Raw genomic sequence first — 17486 nt, forward strand, 5'->3', positions numbered from 1 at the left:
ATTATCTAATAAGTAAAGAATCGGACAGTACTTCAGATCCACAGCTACCCCAGAGATAATATGACCTACGCTTCATGCATACGGCCCCAAATTAGTAGGACACAACAAAACAAAAAAATTAACTTTAAGGAGTCTTTATGGAAACAAGAATATGTGAAGTACACTAAAAAGCACTAGTACACTTATGGTAGTATTTCTTATTTTTTTTATCATGTGAGCATTGGAGTAGTAACAATCTTAGGAGCTCTCAAATATGTTTTATATAGAGACATATCGTAAACATGATCTCGACCAGGTGACCCTGCTGTGAAAGGGTCAAGAATGACCAGTACTATGACTCGAAAAGAGGTTTTACAGTCGGAAAGTAACATGTGTTTGTAATACAAGTGCCCTCTGGTCGTGCAGATTACACAGTTACTGGGTATAAATACTCCGATGTATCCATAGACAAATCAGCAACCTGACAGCCTCGGTCGCCACCAAAATGAAGGTCTTTGTGCTTCTTCTCGCCCTGGGTAAGACAACAATTGTTCTTATGACTTGCATAGGCCACTAGAAGGTGCTGTAGTCGTGAAATGGAGATAAAAGTGTCTTCGATACATGTGTGGAGTTCACGTTCTTAATGTACCCGGGGGTCAAAACGATGGAACGGAAGTAGCTATAGATTGGAAGAGGCGCAGTATCTCTAACGGCAACAGGAAAAACTAGAAAAAAGGAATGAGGGGTGTGGAGAGGTAGCCAAGAGGTCGAAAAAAATGAAATCTAAATTATTTCTCCTTAGCAAACGATCTTAAAGACAAACCCTTTATTTCTTATTTTCATTTTTGCTCGTCTGTGTGTGTGTGTTTAACAGTCTTCGCAAGCGCAGAGGACGTCGACAACCTGATTGTCGGCGGCAGCGCTGCCACGTATGGCGACCACCCGTACATGTGCTCCTACCAGGTTCTGAGTGGAGGGACTTGGCACCACATCTGCGGCTGCATTCTGTACAACACCCGCTCAGCCCTCACCGCTGCCCACTGCGTTGGCTCCTACACGTAAGAGTGCTCATTCACTTCCTGTAAAGGAGTCCGCTTGAACGGATTTACCCTCCTCCCATGTGCTGTCCAGTTCTCGGCACGATATCCTCCAGTTGTCCCTCCCACATCCAAACCTACGTGGCTTTGTATATCCGGGTATTTTCTATTTTGATTGCAGCACCACAAGAGTGCAGCTGGGATCACACGTGCTGTCGAGGACCGACACCTACCAGGTGGAGAGAAGCGTCAGCAAGTATACTTCGGTGAGCAGGTTCCTTCTGTTGTGTTTCTTTCTATTCATTCAGGCTTATTTACCTGCTTCATGTAGCTATCTTAACAAAGCTGTAGTCAACATAGGAGAACTTATCAAGAACGTTTTTGTAAGAGATCAGTCTAACAATTATTCTTTTTCTCAATTTACACAACAAGACATCTTCAACATAAGCCCTCATAAATGTACAAGACATAAATAAATATGTCCAATAATAATAATAATGACAACGCTATTTTTTTCTTTCTTCGGCTCACTGCTAAATATGCTTTACAAATTCTACTATAATCAACCTCACTTCAGTATAATTACAACTAATTAGTAAATATATCATTTTTTATCATTTCCTATATTTTAGTTTTCTCATGTTTACTATAAATGTATATAGTAGAAGTGTGAAATGGTGTCACAGCACCCCAGCTACAGCGGCAGCGCTGCCGGTTACCCCAATGACATCGCCGTCTTGGAGTGGACCTCTCCTGTCACCATGAACAACTACGTCAGAGGCGCCACGTTGGACGACGGGTCCGCCAGCTGGGCTGGTCAGAACTGCGAGCTGATTGGCTGGGGCAGACTGACTGGTGGGTGGAGTCTTGGGATATAGTAAAGTGTTATGTGAGTCAGTAAAAGAGGGCGGGTGTAGATGAAGTGGGGTAATGAGAAGACGGTTAAACATGAGATAAAAAATATGACAAGTAGGAAAATAATTGCGCTGCTACAAAACTAATGCAGGTTCTAAGGTAACGGTGAATGATGCTTACTTGGTCTTTTTGTTAGTCATGAAAAAACTTATAACTGGATTTGTTTTCAGTGGAACTAGAAATCTTATAGAAATATAGAACTTTCATCTGTAGTTATTTTTTAAAAAATGTTCTTTTACTTCCGAAAGCGGATAATAGAGCCAATGTGATAATTATCACTGACAATAATAGGCATAAAGGAAGGTGAAAGTGGGAATAAATAACATTATGTCGATGGTTCTGTCCTCAGGTGGCGGATCAACCGCTGACACTCTGCAGAAGCTGACCATTGGCAAGATCACCAACAGTGACTGCAGCAGCCGCTGGACAGGTATCTCTGGTGCCACCATCAACGCCAACCACATCTGCTTCTACAGTGGGACTGGCAAGAGCTCCTGCAATGTAAGTCTTTTTTCTCTTTGTTTATATGCATATTTTTTCATGAGTTTATTTGCTATTTGACGACTAAACCACTTTGGCTGAACAAATCAGTGCTATGTGGAATAATATATTAATTTAGTTTAGGTTCATTCTTTTATGACGGCTATATTGACACATGTATCTTGTTGACATCCTCTAAAAAAAACAGTTACTATGGCTGATGATAAACCACTCTTATTTTTGCCGTTTTGCCATTCTTCTTGAATATTTTTCTAAGCAGTAGTTAAGAACATGCCGTTTTTACTGTGCCTAACGGTGACGTGACATCCGTTGACAGGGTGACAGTGGCGGCCCCGCTGCCTGCTTCAGGAACGGTTCTCGCGTCATCGTGGGTGTCACCTCTTGGGGCATCAGCACGTGCAACGGCTCGTACCCGAGTGTATACACCCGCATCTCCAAGTACCGCTCATGGATCACATCCACCGCACCATCTTCTTAGACAGTTGTCATCGCTCGACCGTGTCTAGTGTCTGATCAGCGAGTGACTGCAGGCTGACTTCCCGTCAGGCTTTGTCCTAGCTTTAGTCTGTGGCTGGTCTTTTCGACATGGTTACTACTTGTCAACTTGTGAAACAAGGTTAAGAACATGACAATGAAATAAAGGATGAAATATGATATATTTTTCGCTTATTTCTTGTGAATATCTATCTAGTTATCATTTCTGTAATTTTTTAACTGTAAGTCACAATCAGTTGCATCCAGATCGTATAACACTTTCAGTGGGCTGTGGATTTGCTTCAGCAAACAGACGCATTTATGCATACACACACACATTCATACGCACACTCTCTCTGAAACACTCTTCTTCTAAAAAAATACTGATTGGTAAACTATCGCGAAGATTATGCTATTTTCCTCCAATAACACTAGAACCTCTCCAAAACTGAATATTCCCATTCCTAGACTAGACCTTTTTAAATCAAGTTTGAAATACTCAGGGTTAGCGGGAGCGTACTGTGGAACAGCCTCCCTCTCCATCTTAGGCAATTGAACTCCATGAACTGATTTCGACGCCATCTTTCTAAACACATTCAAGAAAATTAGATAAGGCCTCTAGAGATACCTCCCAACTACAGGAAACCTTGTAAATATATGTTCTTCTTAACCACCACTTTTGTACATAATCACCTTCCACTCTCCTTTGATACCTTCCTTATCTTTATTACTAATTATTCCCACAGTACTTAATTATTTCATTTACCTAGCCTTTTTCCCCCGTAAAGGGTGAGTGCTAAATGGAAAAACATTTTCTTGCTTATTATGCCTCTCGTTAATAAAGAATTGTCATTGTCATTTACACACACGCACGCGTGCACAAAGAAAATTTGAATGTTCCTTATTTTGTCCAATTATTTTCATCGATTGTGACACTGTAGTTATTTTTCCTCTTTCCTACCGTACCTATCCTTTATTGTAGTGCAATGTAACTTGTACAGTATCTATGTGTTCATTTATATGACTGAATTATTTTTGTGAATTGCAATAGAATGGAAGATCTTATTGCTGGAAGGACAGAGGTGGTATAGAGGGCTATTTAATTAATACACATATGCAGCTCGGCATGGACTTCGACTAGAATTGACTTGCAGAGAAAGAAAAAAAGACATTTAAAATTGAGCAGGTGAATGGTATGGCTGAGCTAGGGAGAACTTTAGACTCAGTGCAACGGTGTCGAAGGGAAGGGATATAGGAATTTCACGGCCGTGCTAAGATGGTAATAAGTTGTTACCTATGTTGATCTACCACAATGTAAAGTAAATATAGGTGACTAGAAGACCGAGAAAGAGAGGAAAGATGGAGGTAAGGGAAGGTAACTCTCGGGAGGGCTCAGGTTGGTTAATGTTTTAGTTAATCGTGGTAGCTACGTTTTAGTCTCCTAATAAATAAATTGGTAGATTCCTATTTATATTAACATTTGTACCGCTTTGTCGAGTAAACGAATTTGTAAAACTAGTAATACGGCTTGGCTTCTCTATCTCTCTCCCCCTTTCCTCGTCTTCATTCATTCTCGGATTTTCTTGTCTGTCCTATTCTTCTCTGTCTTTCTTCTCGTGTAACGGTTACGCAACAGAAGCCCCTGTTATAACTTATGGATATGTAGACCTTCACCCCTTCCACACAAAGCGATATTGCTATTTTGTGGTCATTGTACTTCAAAAAGTTGGGGGGGGGGGATACGCAATGTAAGCAATGCATCATTTACAGATCAAATGATACTTTATTTTTAAACTAAAAGACTAACACGATTGGTGACACAATCACGCTCCAAAGACTTCTTTCATATCACAATGTCTCGAATATGAAATCGCAAGAACAGACTTCCCTGGTCCTATACACTACTCTGTCATATTCGAATGTCATTTTGCTCCTGAATTTTACCCAGTACCGCAAACGTCCAAAAAGAAAGATGGTTTTAAGATACCACAAAAGCATCTTCTTACAGGCCCCATGTCTAAACAGAAACCTCCTTTTCATCGTCCAACAACACAGGGTAGCTGCACGAACACCAGAAATTATCTCTATAAATGTAATTTAACTTTTCAAGTCACAGTAATACAGTTGTGACAGTGCAAACAGTAAATGATAGCGAATATCTGAAACAGCGTTTTCAGAAAAGATATCTCTGATTTTCCATTTCTTGAAGTTTGTGCGGGCGAAAGTCTCTCTTTTTCTTTGTTTTATTTACACAACACACAACTGTGCCCATATAAACCTTTCTTTGTTTTACATTTTGGGATTTTGTGACCAGTACGTAAGTAAATGAACAAACATAAATTATGGTCACCTGCTACTTGCAACATTTGACAAACATCAACAGCTTATCTTATGGTATTGTAAAGTCATTCATCATCATCTGCTGCCTGAGCTCACTGTTTACAGCCCTTTAAACCTTCACAATCATCGGGATCAAACACGAAAGGTTTAATATCTGAATGATGATAGAGAGCAGGGTTTCACATTCATCTTCGCTACCAGGCGCTGTAATTTACAGAATATTTTTAACATCCCATCTCTCACACACACACACACACAAATTGACTTTATTTAAACACATATTTGTGTATATCATTGAGTTTTATCCAGAAGCGTAATAAAAGAGAGCAAAAGGGCAAATGATCTTTAAACTTTGGGTTCATAACTTCCACCTCCTGCTATTATCTTTTTTGTCCTTTTGTTTCTCATCTTTCTTGTTATCCATTCTCAGTGTCCTTTTTCCTAATCTGAAGTCTTTCATTCCACATCTCAACGCAAAAGAAAACATTTCAGTCCGTTTATTGTATTTTGAGTCAAGCTTTTAGCGCAGTCTTGCGACTGGGAAGAGGAGAGAGAGAGACCAGATCAGGGAGACGTCAGCAGAAGTGTGAGTGGTTCACTGGGTTCATGCATAGACAACGAAATCGTCTCCTGCCTTCGCCTTTAATTTCCCTGATATAATCAGATCCACATTTACTTACTAGGCATCATGAATTGTTTCGACACAGACCCAAACGGGCTTCCGATCTGGGTCCGCAGTTTTGTTTACGTAAAATCAGGATACGTCGTCGTCGACGACGACAACAATGATGATGATGACGATCATGACGACGACGATGATGACGACGACGATGATGATAATGATGATGATAATAGCTCATTTAACAGCAAAGTCCTTTCAGCCTGTGTTAATTTCTTGGTGAAGAATAAAAAACTTGAAAACCTGACGACAAGACATGAAAAAGAGAAACAATTGGAGCAAAGCATAGGTAGAAACAGACGAAGATTAAAAAGAAAAGATTAAAGGTTTATTTATATGTGCATGTGTATATTTTAATTTCTACAAAAGAAGATAAAACTAACCCTAGTAAACTGTGTATAGTACGTCTGTGGGCGTTAATTCGAGAGTCCACTGCTGGAGTACTCTATAGTTGAATAATACTTAAGTATGTTTTTTGAACATAAGGGTTGATTGTTATTGCCCCAGAGAGCTGTTGAATGGACACAAGTGACTGTTGGTGTATGACGATGAGAATTTTTATTGTCGGAACGCGACACGTGTTGGTCATACAAGTGCACGGTGGTCGTGCAGTTTAGAAAGTCAACGGGTATATATACCCCGATCTTCCATGGGCCAGTCAGCAACCAGACAGCCTCGGTCGCCACCAAGATGAAAATCATCGTGCTTCTCCTCGCCTTCGGTAAGACAGGGATTTTTCCTAATGAACACACCTTTTGGATAAAGAAAGATACATTTTTTTCACCGAACGCAAGAGTTTAAAGACTTAGCGGAAATAAGTAACCTGTAGTAATAACTAGGACCGGATTTCCTGTGGTCACCAGTTACCTTTGAGTTTTTACTTATCGTTAAACTCGAGGTAAATTAGTCTTAGATGTAACATTACGTATCATCTTATCAATGTCCACTGAAATACTTATCGCAACAGTCCAACTGTAGCTTAGTAATGGCGATGACGTTGAAGATCTGACACTTAGGTGAGTTTCCAGGCTTAGTGTAAGTGTTAGCAGGGAGCGATGGTATATGAGACATGATTGATGGAAAAATTAACTTACCAGTCTACCTACGTTTGAAAGTTTTATCAGTTCATCTAACCTAAACTGTATTCTTCTCTAGTCTTTGAACGCCGAAGAGGAAAGTAGTCAAAGAGTTAAAATTTGTTTTTGAAGTTCTAGAGAGAAGTGCTGTTCAAATTGAAAAGTAAAACATTTAAACATTTCAAGGGGAAATGAGAAATAAGGGAAGAAAGAAAGAAGTTTTGATGATATAAAAACTAATCAGTTTTACTAAATCTGTTTATCACGGAAGGCAGGTAATTATTGTCACTATTATAAACGAATCTTTTGCATTTATATATGTGTATGTTTGTCTGTGTCTGTTTGTGTGCATGCGCGTGCGTGTGCTTGTCATTGTATCTTCATCAGCCTGCGCATGCGCAGAGGACGTCGACAACCTGATTGTCGGCGGCAGCGCTGCCACGTATGGCGACCACCCGTACATGTGCTCCTACCAGGTTCTGAGTGGAGGGTCGTGGTTCCACATCTGCGGCTGCATTCTGTACAACACCCGCTCAGCCCTCACCGCTGCCCACTGCGTTGGCTCCTACACGTAAGAGTGCTCATTCACTTCCGGTAAAGGAGTCTGCTTGAACGGATACACTCTCCTCCCATGTAATGTCCAGTACTCGACATGATATCCTCCAGTTGTCCCTCCCACATCCAAACCTACGTGGCTTTGTATATCCGGGTATTTTCTGTTTTGATGACAGCACCACAAGAGTGCAGCTGGGATCACACGTGCTGTCGAGGACCGACACCTACCAGGTGGAGAGAAGCGTCAGCAAGTATACTTCGGTAAGAATGTTCATTCTGCTGTTTCTTTTACTTTTTCAAACCGGCATATTACTTTTCTGCATTGGATTGCGTCGTCTAACAATCTTACCAATGCTGTAGTCAATACAGGAGAACTTATCAAGAACGTTTCCTGAACAGTAAGTCTAACAATTATTTCTTTGTGCAGTTTTTAAACGTCTTTTTTTTTTTTTAAAAAAAAAAAGCTCCCATTAATGTGCAAGACATAAATATGTCAATATTGATAATGAAATAGTATGTAATCTTTCTTTATTGAGCTCACTGCTTAATATACTTTACAAATTTTACTATTATTAACCTCGCTTCAGTATTATTAGACCTAAAATAATATGTAATATTTTTAATGCTTTATTTGCTATATTATCAAATACAAATACTGAATGCAATTTCCACATGTCTACTATAAATGTATATAATAGAAGTGTGTGAAATGGTACGTCACAGCACCCCAGCTACAGTGGCAGCGCTGCCGGTTACCCCAATGACATCGCCGTCTTGGAGTGGACCTCTCCTGTCACCATGAACAACTACGTCAGAGGCGCCACGTTGGACGACGGGTCCGCCAGCTGGGCTGGTCAGAACTGCGAGCTGATTGGCTGGGGCAGACTGACTGGTGAGTGGAGTCTTGTGAGATAGAGAAGGGTAATACTGGTTAGAAAAAAAGTGCATGAGATCAATTGCAATAGTGTGAAGGCGATCACACTTGATAACGAATGACGGTTTATAGATAGCAGTCAGTCAGGTGTAAATGTCATACTAACTTTAAGTCGTAAAGAAACTGAAATAACTGACTAGGTTTGACTTATTTAGAATAATCAATCTTGTAACATTGAATACCAAAACATTCCTTTTATTTTCAAGTTACAACCCTTAGAAGGTCGCTATGCACATAAACAATACTACAATATGCAATCTGGATCCGCCGATGCTGTCAAGTAACAACTGATCAGAGAATAGGCATCAAATGAAAAATGAATTTCAACCGTATTTGTTTTCAGCCTGACTTACAAAATCTTACAGAAATATCTCCAAAACAAAAATCGGAATGCAATGAGAACAGTCGGCGTCATATATATATTATTTTAATAAAGAGTGTAATAATGAAGGATAGGACAGACTGAAGTTTAACTGTAAAATCATTAAAGTAGTTCATATGACTTCAAGTTCAACGCTTCAATGAAATTCGTGAGGCACGCGAAAACATTTATTAGTCACGGCGAGAGATGTACAGCACAAAGGAGCATGATAACAGGAATAAATAACAATATGTCGATGGCACTGTCGTCAGGTGGTGGATCATCCGCTGACACTCTGCAGAAGCTGACCATTGGCAAGATCACCAACGCTGACTGCAGCAGCCGCTGGTCAGGTGTCTCTGGTGCCACCATCAACGCCAACCATATCTGCTTCTACACTGGAACTGGCAAGAGTGCCTGCAATGTTAGTCTGTCCTTTTTGTGCATTTTTAACAAAATTTTGAATAGTTGTAATTTTCAGTTCTTGTTCTTGTTACTTGGTTTCTCTGTGCGGTTTTCTTTACTTGATTTTATTCTTCGTTAGTACTGTTGTTTATTGTTTTATAGTTTACATGTTATTTGTTTGTTTTGCTGTCCCTCGTATGCATGTTCTTGTTCTTCGGCTCTAAGAGCATGCTCCTTAGAAGTGTGAGCATGCGCTTTACAAATTTTGCAGTTATTATTTTTATTCTTAGAGAAAGTAAGAAAATGTTTTAATTCACTTTGCTTAATAATGACGTCACATCCTCAAATCCGTTGACAGGGTGACAGTGGCGGCCCCGCTGCCTGCTTCAGGAACGGCTCTCGCGTCATCGTTGGTGTCACCTCTTGGGGTATTGGAACGTGCAACGGCTCGTACCCGAGTGTATACACCCGCATCTCCAAGTACCGCTCATGGATCACATCCACCGCACCGTCTTCTTAGACAGTTGTCATCGCTGGACCGTTTGTGTGGCTGGCAGCTGACCGAAGGCTATGGTCTTCTGAACTCTTTGACTGTCCTTTACAGTTAAGACGAATGGTGGAGGCCATCCTTTGTGTGGTAACGCTGTTAAGTTTCAGCATGAAATAAAAGAAACACACAAGGTCATTACTTTTGTTTGTTTTTGTATGAGCTCTGAGGCAGTTGGCGGTGAAAAATCTATCTACCTGTGGAAAAGTGGTGTCTCTTTTCCTAAACAGCTTTAGCCTCTTTGTACACGTCCTTACTACGAAGGACGATATCTCCAAGCAGTGCAAGCAAAATGTTTTAACATTTTAATGCATTTTCTCACTGCTTGGAATCTCCTGACGATTTTAGTTATGTTCTTGATTACTGATCGATCGATTATGCTTTTGATAAATGACTACAATCATGATCGGAACTGGTCTGAGAACAGAAAAGCATCTTCCGTACACCAACCCTGGCATTCCATTAACCTATATATGTATGTGTCATTATTTATGAGGCGCTATCAGCTTGTCAGTAAGACTGTGACATGGCGCTGTTTGGCAGCTTTATCTATCCGTGTTCTGCCTATTTATATAAATGCACGAAGGGAAGAGAACGCCTGCATCTGTTTTATATGCTTCAAAGCATAAAAGTTGGCCTGAGAAAGGATGCACACTCGCAAAGTTGAATATATATGGTTGAGATAAAAGCTGATATTCTAAACATATCGGCCATAAAAGTGCTGGACAGGATGTTCTACGACAATAGGTTTTTATGTGTATACTTTATTCAAGAAAGAAGCGCGACTCTCAGATGCTTTGATTGAAACAAAAGTAGAGCGGCTTTGTCGGGTTGTAATTTAAAAGAAAGCTTTCATGGCTAGCGATGGCTTTCTAGTAATCATGGAAACCAGAAAATGGTTCTGATCGTACAAGGAAGATCGGCAAAAGACAAAATGTCCAACTCTGCAAAATGAAAGGCAAGGCTGGGAATCTCTTAGTTTGAATGTTAAACGGTAGGTGAGGTAAAAGGATCTCTATAGGTTTATCTATCATCTAATTGAGTGGAGTAAGTCAGTGATGGTATGTGTGTAGTTATTTTTTTTTTTGGGAGGGGGGTTTGTGGGGAGGGGGACTGAGACAGGGAGATATGCGTTTGTACATGACAACCATCTCTAGACCAACACCTTACATTAGATTGATATACTTTTCTGTGCACTCACCTGTCTCTCAGTGCGTATACACCTCGGTAGTCTCTGTTTTTCTAACACTTAAAACACGTTTTCACACACACACACACACACACACACACACACACACACACACACACACACACACACACACACACACACACACACACACACACACACACACACACACACACACACACATAAAGATAATAACATGGAAAGAACCAGCATTGGTCATCTACACGTTGCTATGGCAACATCTTCAGACTCAGATTCAAGAACAACTGAGTACAGTCTTTTACCTTTTACCTTTTACCTTTTCCAAAGTATGAAACACGCACTAGGCCCCTTCTTTGTCATTTCGTAACTGATAAAAAAAATAAAAACGAAGTCAGAAATGTAATAACAGGGGAAAAGGGCACTCCTCCAAAACCCCATTTCTTTCTCTCCTGTCCTTGGCGGCCTGACCATGAGTGACACACGAATGTATAAGATAACCACTCCGCTCCATGCACTGATATGTCGAGTAGTATACAGGAGAAATCTCCGCTATAAAAGTCGCCATCAGGTTCTGTCAGTCTCTTGCCCGCCACAGCCTCCGTGACTCTGCAGTCGCCATGTTTGTTCCGGCACTCGCCTTGTTCTTGACCTTTGCACTCGCATCTGGCGACCCGAACAGTAAGCATGCTTTCCCTTTCTCAGATGTTGGAGCGATTCACTGCAAAGTTTCTGGCAATCGTATTCACATGAAGAGAAATATTGTTTTCACACTTTAGGCCTGTATATAATAAAAGTATTGGAATGCGTGTATCCTAGCAGAGTCGAACGCACTTGTGATCTATTTCGTCAATGTGTGTGTGCGCGTGCGTGCGTGCGTGCGTGCGTGCGTGCGTGCGTGTGTGTGTGTGTGTGTGTGTGTGTGTGTGTGTGTGCGTGCGTGCGTGTGTGTGTGCGTGCGTGTGTGTGTGTGTGTGTGTGTGCTTGCAGGATTACCTTTCTTGAACTTCAATTTTTTTCTCTGACTTTCCTTTTTTCTCTAATTTGAATTATTTTAAATTCTCTTTATATTTCTCCTGTCCCTTTCCTTTGTTAAAATTGTGATTTAATGCTCAATTCTGAATGTAAATGAACTGTGAAAAACACAGGCTGCCAGGGCAGGTGTTTCGCCCAACTGGACACATCACAGCCCTGCCAGTGTAACACCTACTGTGAACGCTATGAGGACTGCTGTTCAGACTTTTTCACTCTTTGCCGGGGTGAGATGTTTGCTCAGGCTGTGGACGTTAACCTTGAATGATAAAGACCGATGCTAAATACTGATTATACATGCTTTACATCACATCCTTAGTCTTTATATAATAGCACTCTTAAGCAGTTTCCTTTACCTCATAAATTTTTATCTATTTGTTTACTAACAAACCAATCCACCTTACATACAAGCGTTGAAATTGTGTCAAGGGCAGATAATTAGTACAGTACACAGATATCTATCAGAATCCGACAAATACCACAAGAGGGCTACCAAATACCAATAGAAGTTTAAGGCAGTCGTCAAATCTTCTCTAATAATTCGACAGGCATAGAAAATTGTCATCACATATCAGCTGCCGATCTGGCCAAGGTGGCCCAGGACATCTACGCAGCTGATGAGAACCAGGTTGACGGATCCCACTACAAGCTGAACTTCCAGAAGCGATATAGTACTGGAGTGGACAACCCCCTGGCGTACGTATTTCTGTGTTTGCGTCTCTAAATACTCATTTCATTACTTAAACACCCTCCAGTCTCCCATCCACATAAATGACACGCACATACCTCATCGAGTTGTGCACGCAACAAGCAATCTCGTTGGTCACACCCTACCGATGGTCTACTCCAACCAACGCCTGCAGGCAGTCTCTCTTTGGCAGTTCTGCTCCAAGTACTCGTAAAACTAATAAGCATAAAAGAAACTGTTATGTTAGTTTAAGACAGTGTGAATTATGCTTATTATAACGTTTAGCTGTTGCACGTGAAACTACAGAGAATGGCATTGTACTGTTTGGGGTTTTGAGTGCTGTGGTCTGAGAGAATAACAATGCTTGGTTGTTACAGATTTGTTACAGAGCATTAGGCCGAATTAAAAAAAATAGTATTGCCTGTTCTGGATATTGTAGGGCAGTTATCAAAACCTTATCTATATATATATATACACTCCTCGTGTTTGGTTACTTTAAACTATTCCCCCTAGTTTACATTGCATATAGCAAATAACATATTTTGCAAGTCAATGTGTAACAGACATAAAACAATGTAGCATTTTAATGTAAAGGGAATGTTAAATTTCCCAGTTTACCCCATTTGTTTAAGACAAGATTACTAATATCACTTATCTAGTGTCAGACTAGACAAAATGCTTGAAGGTCTCTTTCTGTTTTGCAGATTTTTCACCAGTCTGGACGAAACCGTCTTCCAGAGTGCAACATTTAAAGGCCTGTCGGACTTGGAAGACAACTATGAGAAAGTTGTAAGAAATCACTACTCCTGAAAGATCACACCTCAACATATCCATAAGGGTCACATGCGCACACACACACACGTACGCACACTACCTGTTTCTTTCTTGCACGCGATTTTCTGAAGAGAGGTCCTTTTCAAAGGAAGCATGACCAAGAGAAAATTGGGGTCACATCGCTCATGCAATAATGCATAAACCAAAATTATAGATATATTTTATTTCGTGTGTGTGTGTGTGTGTGTGTGTGTGTGTGTGTGTGTGTGTGTGTGTGTGTGTGTGTGTGTGTGTGTGTGTGTGTGTGTGTGTGTGTGTGTGTGTGTGTGTGTACGTTCAGGTTCATGTTCAAGAGAACTACACTGCTGCCGAATGGGCTGAGGTGCAATCGTTTATTTCCAATGTGGTCAGCTCGGGACCCATGGGAGTTGCTTTGGAGTTCTTAGCGGCGCGAGGTAAGTTATCCATAAGTACATAGTACTTCAGCCAGGTAAAGGTGTTGCTTATGGCATGGAACTAAGCTAAGTAATCCTGTGATGTAAATGAAGCGTATAGATACATGAAAGGCTACCTGGGGAATGTCAGCATGAATGAACGGATCTCTCTATGTAATTATATGACAAAGTACGTGAGAGTTCCAAGTATATTTTAAGATAGACAGGTCGTTTTTTTCTAGGGTGCATCTCAAACAATACAGAAGCTTGGAAGACCCTGATCGAAGAGATCTGGTTTAACCTTTACTCCCGCACGGAAGGCACCAGCTCTGCTCACGACAGCTCTGGGTTCGAACATGTCTTTCTGGGCGAACTTCGAGGTCACTCTGTCTTAGGGTTAAACAACTGGATTGAGTACTACAAGGAGGAGAAGAGTGGGAGAATTAATTATTTGGGCTGGATAGACTACATGACGGTAAGAGCTCTGTACTTAATAAAACCTTGCATATAAAATCTAGGATTTTTCGCTTCAAAAAAAAAAAAAAAATGTATAAATGAAGACTTAAAGAAGCTAAGTGGCAGATGAATGGGTCGCTGGAAAGTTGAGATTAGAGCAAAAACTTCGCCCGTTGAACCACTCAGGATGACTGCGTTCAATAAAGAAAAAATGAAAAGCAAACTACTTCTTAGAAACTTATAGAGAATAGGAACTGCATGAGCATATCACCAGATATAGAAATGCCTCCTTTAATCCAGTTGGCTGTTGAGTAAAACTGAAATAAGTCATCAGGGAAGGAAACATGGCTCATGGCAGCTAATCATCTCATAGATTGTTATTGTATGAATGTATGAGTAAAATTTCTTTCCACAATATCATCGTCTTAGAACATGTGCTTATAACCTCTCGAACTGGTGGAAAATCTTTCTTGCTGAGAAAACATTTATCGGATTATTTTGTGTGATATCTAATTTAAGTGTCCACACGTTGTCATTAACAACCTAATCTCGATATGTGTGTCTGTCTGTCCAGAATCCAAACATTGTGTCCATCAGCTTTGTGTGGGAGGGAGCACAAGCCCCTGTTCGTTCATTTTTCGTGGGGACGAGCCCGGAGTTCGACATGGCGGTGGCCACACTGTGTGCTGTAGCACGAGGTAACCAAGGGTGTCATCTGACCATCAACGGCAAGTCCTTCACCTATCAGACATATGTTATTCGGCACAACCATAACCAACAGTTGCAGATCACCGCCGCCTATCCCATAGTTCCAGCTCACTCAGCACCCGTCAACGCCACTGGGGAAGAACTCGTAGGATGAAGCCTCGGTCTGTGGTTACGGGTTCAAGTCTAACATGAACGAGAAAAAAACTTATATGGAGTTTACTATGATAGAAAGCGTAGAAAAATTGAGTTTGAATGAAAAATTAGTGATTTGTGTATTTTGTGCCTGGTTGATTTCTTCCTTAATTTATTTGTGTGTGTGCGTGTGTGTGAGGGGGTGTGTGGGATGTGAGTTATTTTGTAGAGCTTTGTGTCTGTGAATCTGTGTGTGCTGGTATGTGTCTGGATGTTTTGTACTTGTGTCTATGTGCTTCCGTTTGTGTATGCGAAGAAACATTCTCGCCACTGCCTATTTGGCCTGTGAAGAAAAGAACTGCAAATGATTTACTTCTCTACAATCTAACTGATGTGGACATGTCAATTGACTCCATTCTTACAATCTTTTAATTCTCTTCTTTTTCTTTTTCCAAAACCTCTGTCGAAGCACATGATTTCTAAGCATTTCATAGAGCTTAGGCTGCTTTTCTGCATCACCGGGACACATAACAAAAAATCAGTTCAACTGTTATATAACTAATCACTCGGCAACAATTGTTTGTGTGTGTGTGGTAAAATAATGTCAAGCAGCAATTACTTCTCCACTTCCATTCTGTTTTTCCTTAGACTTAAGTGACAATATTTTGACAAAAAATGTTACAGAAGAAATACAAATAATAATAATATTAATGTCAGCTGTAAACAGTTCAGTACTTTTCCCAACGCCTGACTCACCGTGCTTAAAAACACAAAGATACAAACTCTGTTGCTTTTTCTGTGAGTTTACTGGAGTCCAAGTGTTAGAAAACAGGATACAGGAGACATTAAATACCATCCCCATATCATTAGAAGCTGAACTAATATTCATTCGAAGCCCACCAGCTCTAGTGCAACATAATTTAAATCGAAAAAGCGCAGAGCGATACAGACGATACAGATTACGACCAGCAGCGTACGTGAGTCTAGGTGGAAGTCGTAATAAACATTGGTCTAAGGGACTTCACTCTAGCGAAATTTAAATAACGCAGACGACATTAGCTGACATGGCGACAGAAGGAAGCTGCCAAGTGTGAATAAAGAATTTAAGAAGTCAGCGACTAAGAAAAAATTCTTTGCCTAGCCAAGGTAACATTCGTAAACTTATTAATTATTTATTTTATTGTACTCCTATGTTTTATTTTTGGCTTTGTTATCGTTTTAACGTGTGGTGAAATCTGTGAATCGATAAGACTTGTAGTTGGCTGTTAGCTTGTGCGTGAGATTTTTCCCCGTCAATTAACCGGTCCCCAACTGCCTTCAGCGGAGACTACGCAAGTAGTCAGTCGTAGGCTCATCGAAAGATACCTGTGGAATCTCTAAATATCAGGTGCTAAGGTGTTCCCCCAGCGGACTGCTTTCAGCGAGAAAAGATTCAGGGTGGAAGGATATTCATCGGGCGCAAACGCAATGTAAGGGGGAAGTAACCATAGTTTGTTGATTTCCTCCGCGTGTTGAACCACCGACCTGTGAATCACTTTAGTAGTAATTGTAAATAAAATAACATACGGACCGAGTTCTTTATGTTTTAATGTTATTTGCTCACTTGTAGGGAAGATTTTTATATATTTATATTATATTTGATAAATAGCATGTTTTGCTCGGACCGTTTTCAGTAACAATATAACAAGCAAGGAAGGAACTATGAAAACAAAGAAGTGTTAAGTTGGTATTAGACTAGGACAACTTTCAATATATTTACGGGAAACTCACTGACAGATATTTATGTGGAATGAAAGCACTCGTGCTTAAGTGTGCCTTGACGTAGTGTTGGGTTCTGAAACAAAATACACAATGGCACGAAGATTATCATTTTAAAAGAAAGAACCAGAACGATGACATAATGTAACCAAGTGCAACTTGTCCAGTTAATCAGTCAGGAAGTACATTTACCGCCCTTAATTGAAGTAAACTTCAATTACAGTTTTAGAATATCGATTATATGCGATGACAACGCATCAGCAGAAGTGGTAGGTCTATAGGTCTTGGAGAAAGAAACGCACGTTATCTTCACTCATCTATCACTCATGCAAGACAGATAAACAAGCAAGTTTTTTTTAGGACCCACATAGAAACCAGATGGCTTGCCTGCTTTCCTCCTTTCCAAAGTGTCATCATATGAATATTTTTGAACAAATGTACTGCTTTTCTATTTTTTCTATTTTTTTAATGGAACTATAGATGTGTAGAGATTTTTTTAATAATGCTGAGAGATGTAAGTGTCCGCGTAAGTAGTT

At 40.3% G+C, this 17486-nt stretch overlaps 3 protein-coding genes across 3 annotated transcripts; all 3 read left to right on the forward strand.

Annotated features, from left to right (window-relative positions):
- Positions 1-432: 432 nt before the first annotated feature.
- On the forward strand, positions 433-3086 carry LOC112563175 (chymotrypsin-like serine proteinase). Its single transcript, XM_025236947.1, has 6 exons — positions 433-515; positions 854-1037; positions 1198-1282; positions 1703-1871; positions 2281-2432; positions 2749-3086. The coding sequence occupies exons 1-6, from the start codon at positions 485-487 to the stop codon at positions 2908-2910; spliced, it is 783 nt and encodes a 260-aa protein (XP_025092732.1). The 5' UTR covers positions 433-484; the 3' UTR covers positions 2911-3086.
- A 3459-nt stretch (positions 3087-6545) lies between these two features.
- Positions 6546-9941, forward strand: LOC112563174 (chymotrypsin-like serine proteinase). Its single transcript, XM_025236946.1, has 6 exons — positions 6546-6646; positions 7389-7572; positions 7733-7817; positions 8280-8448; positions 9124-9275; positions 9615-9941. The coding sequence occupies exons 1-6, from the start codon at positions 6616-6618 to the stop codon at positions 9774-9776; spliced, it is 783 nt and encodes a 260-aa protein (XP_025092731.1). The 5' UTR covers positions 6546-6615; the 3' UTR covers positions 9777-9941.
- A 1553-nt stretch (positions 9942-11494) lies between these two features.
- LOC112563190 (poly(U)-specific endoribonuclease-like) lies at positions 11495-15335 on the forward strand. Its single transcript, XM_025236978.1, has 7 exons — positions 11495-11649; positions 12117-12227; positions 12549-12696; positions 13393-13477; positions 13803-13917; positions 14139-14371; positions 14927-15335. Exons 1-7 carry the CDS (start codon positions 11589-11591, stop codon positions 15212-15214), a joined length of 1041 nt encoding a protein of 346 aa, XP_025092763.1. The 5' UTR covers positions 11495-11588; the 3' UTR covers positions 15215-15335.
- Positions 15336-17486: the final 2151 nt, after the last annotated feature.

This window comes from Pomacea canaliculata, linkage group LG4, assembly GCF_003073045.1.
Source record: "Pomacea canaliculata isolate SZHN2017 linkage group LG4, ASM307304v1, whole genome shotgun sequence".
Taxonomy (NCBI): domain Eukaryota; kingdom Metazoa; phylum Mollusca; class Gastropoda; order Architaenioglossa; family Ampullariidae; genus Pomacea; species Pomacea canaliculata.

Excerpts from the sequence above, each read along its gene's own strand:
- LOC112563174 (XM_025236946.1), top strand. The coding sequence starts at position 6,616 with ATGAAAATCATCGTGCTTCTCCTCGCCTTCG. Across the intron at positions 7,573-7,732 it reads CACTGCGTTGGCTCCTACAC|CACCACAAGAGTGCAGCTGG; the intron begins GTAAGAGTGCTC and ends TTTTGATGACAG. Across the intron at positions 9,276-9,614 it reads CTGGCAAGAGTGCCTGCAAT|GGTGACAGTGGCGGCCCCGC; the intron begins GTTAGTCTGTCC and ends ATCCGTTGACAG.
- LOC112563190 (XM_025236978.1), top strand. The coding sequence starts at position 11,589 with ATGTTTGTTCCGGCACTCGCCTTGTTCTTGACCTTTGCACTCGCATCT. Across the intron at positions 12,228-12,548 it reads CTTTTTCACTCTTTGCCGGG|GCATAGAAAATTGTCATCAC; the intron begins GTGAGATGTTTG and ends ATAATTCGACAG. Across the intron at positions 12,697-13,392 it reads GGAGTGGACAACCCCCTGGC|ATTTTTCACCAGTCTGGACG; the intron begins GTACGTATTTCT and ends TCTGTTTTGCAG.
- LOC112563175 (XM_025236947.1), top strand. The coding sequence starts at position 485 with ATGAAGGTCTTTGTGCTTCTTCTCGCCCTGG. Across the intron at positions 516-853 it reads TGTGCTTCTTCTCGCCCTGG|TCTTCGCAAGCGCAGAGGAC; the intron begins GTAAGACAACAA and ends TGTGTTTAACAG. Across the intron at positions 1,283-1,702 it reads GCGTCAGCAAGTATACTTCG|CACCCCAGCTACAGCGGCAG; the intron begins GTGAGCAGGTTC and ends ATGGTGTCACAG.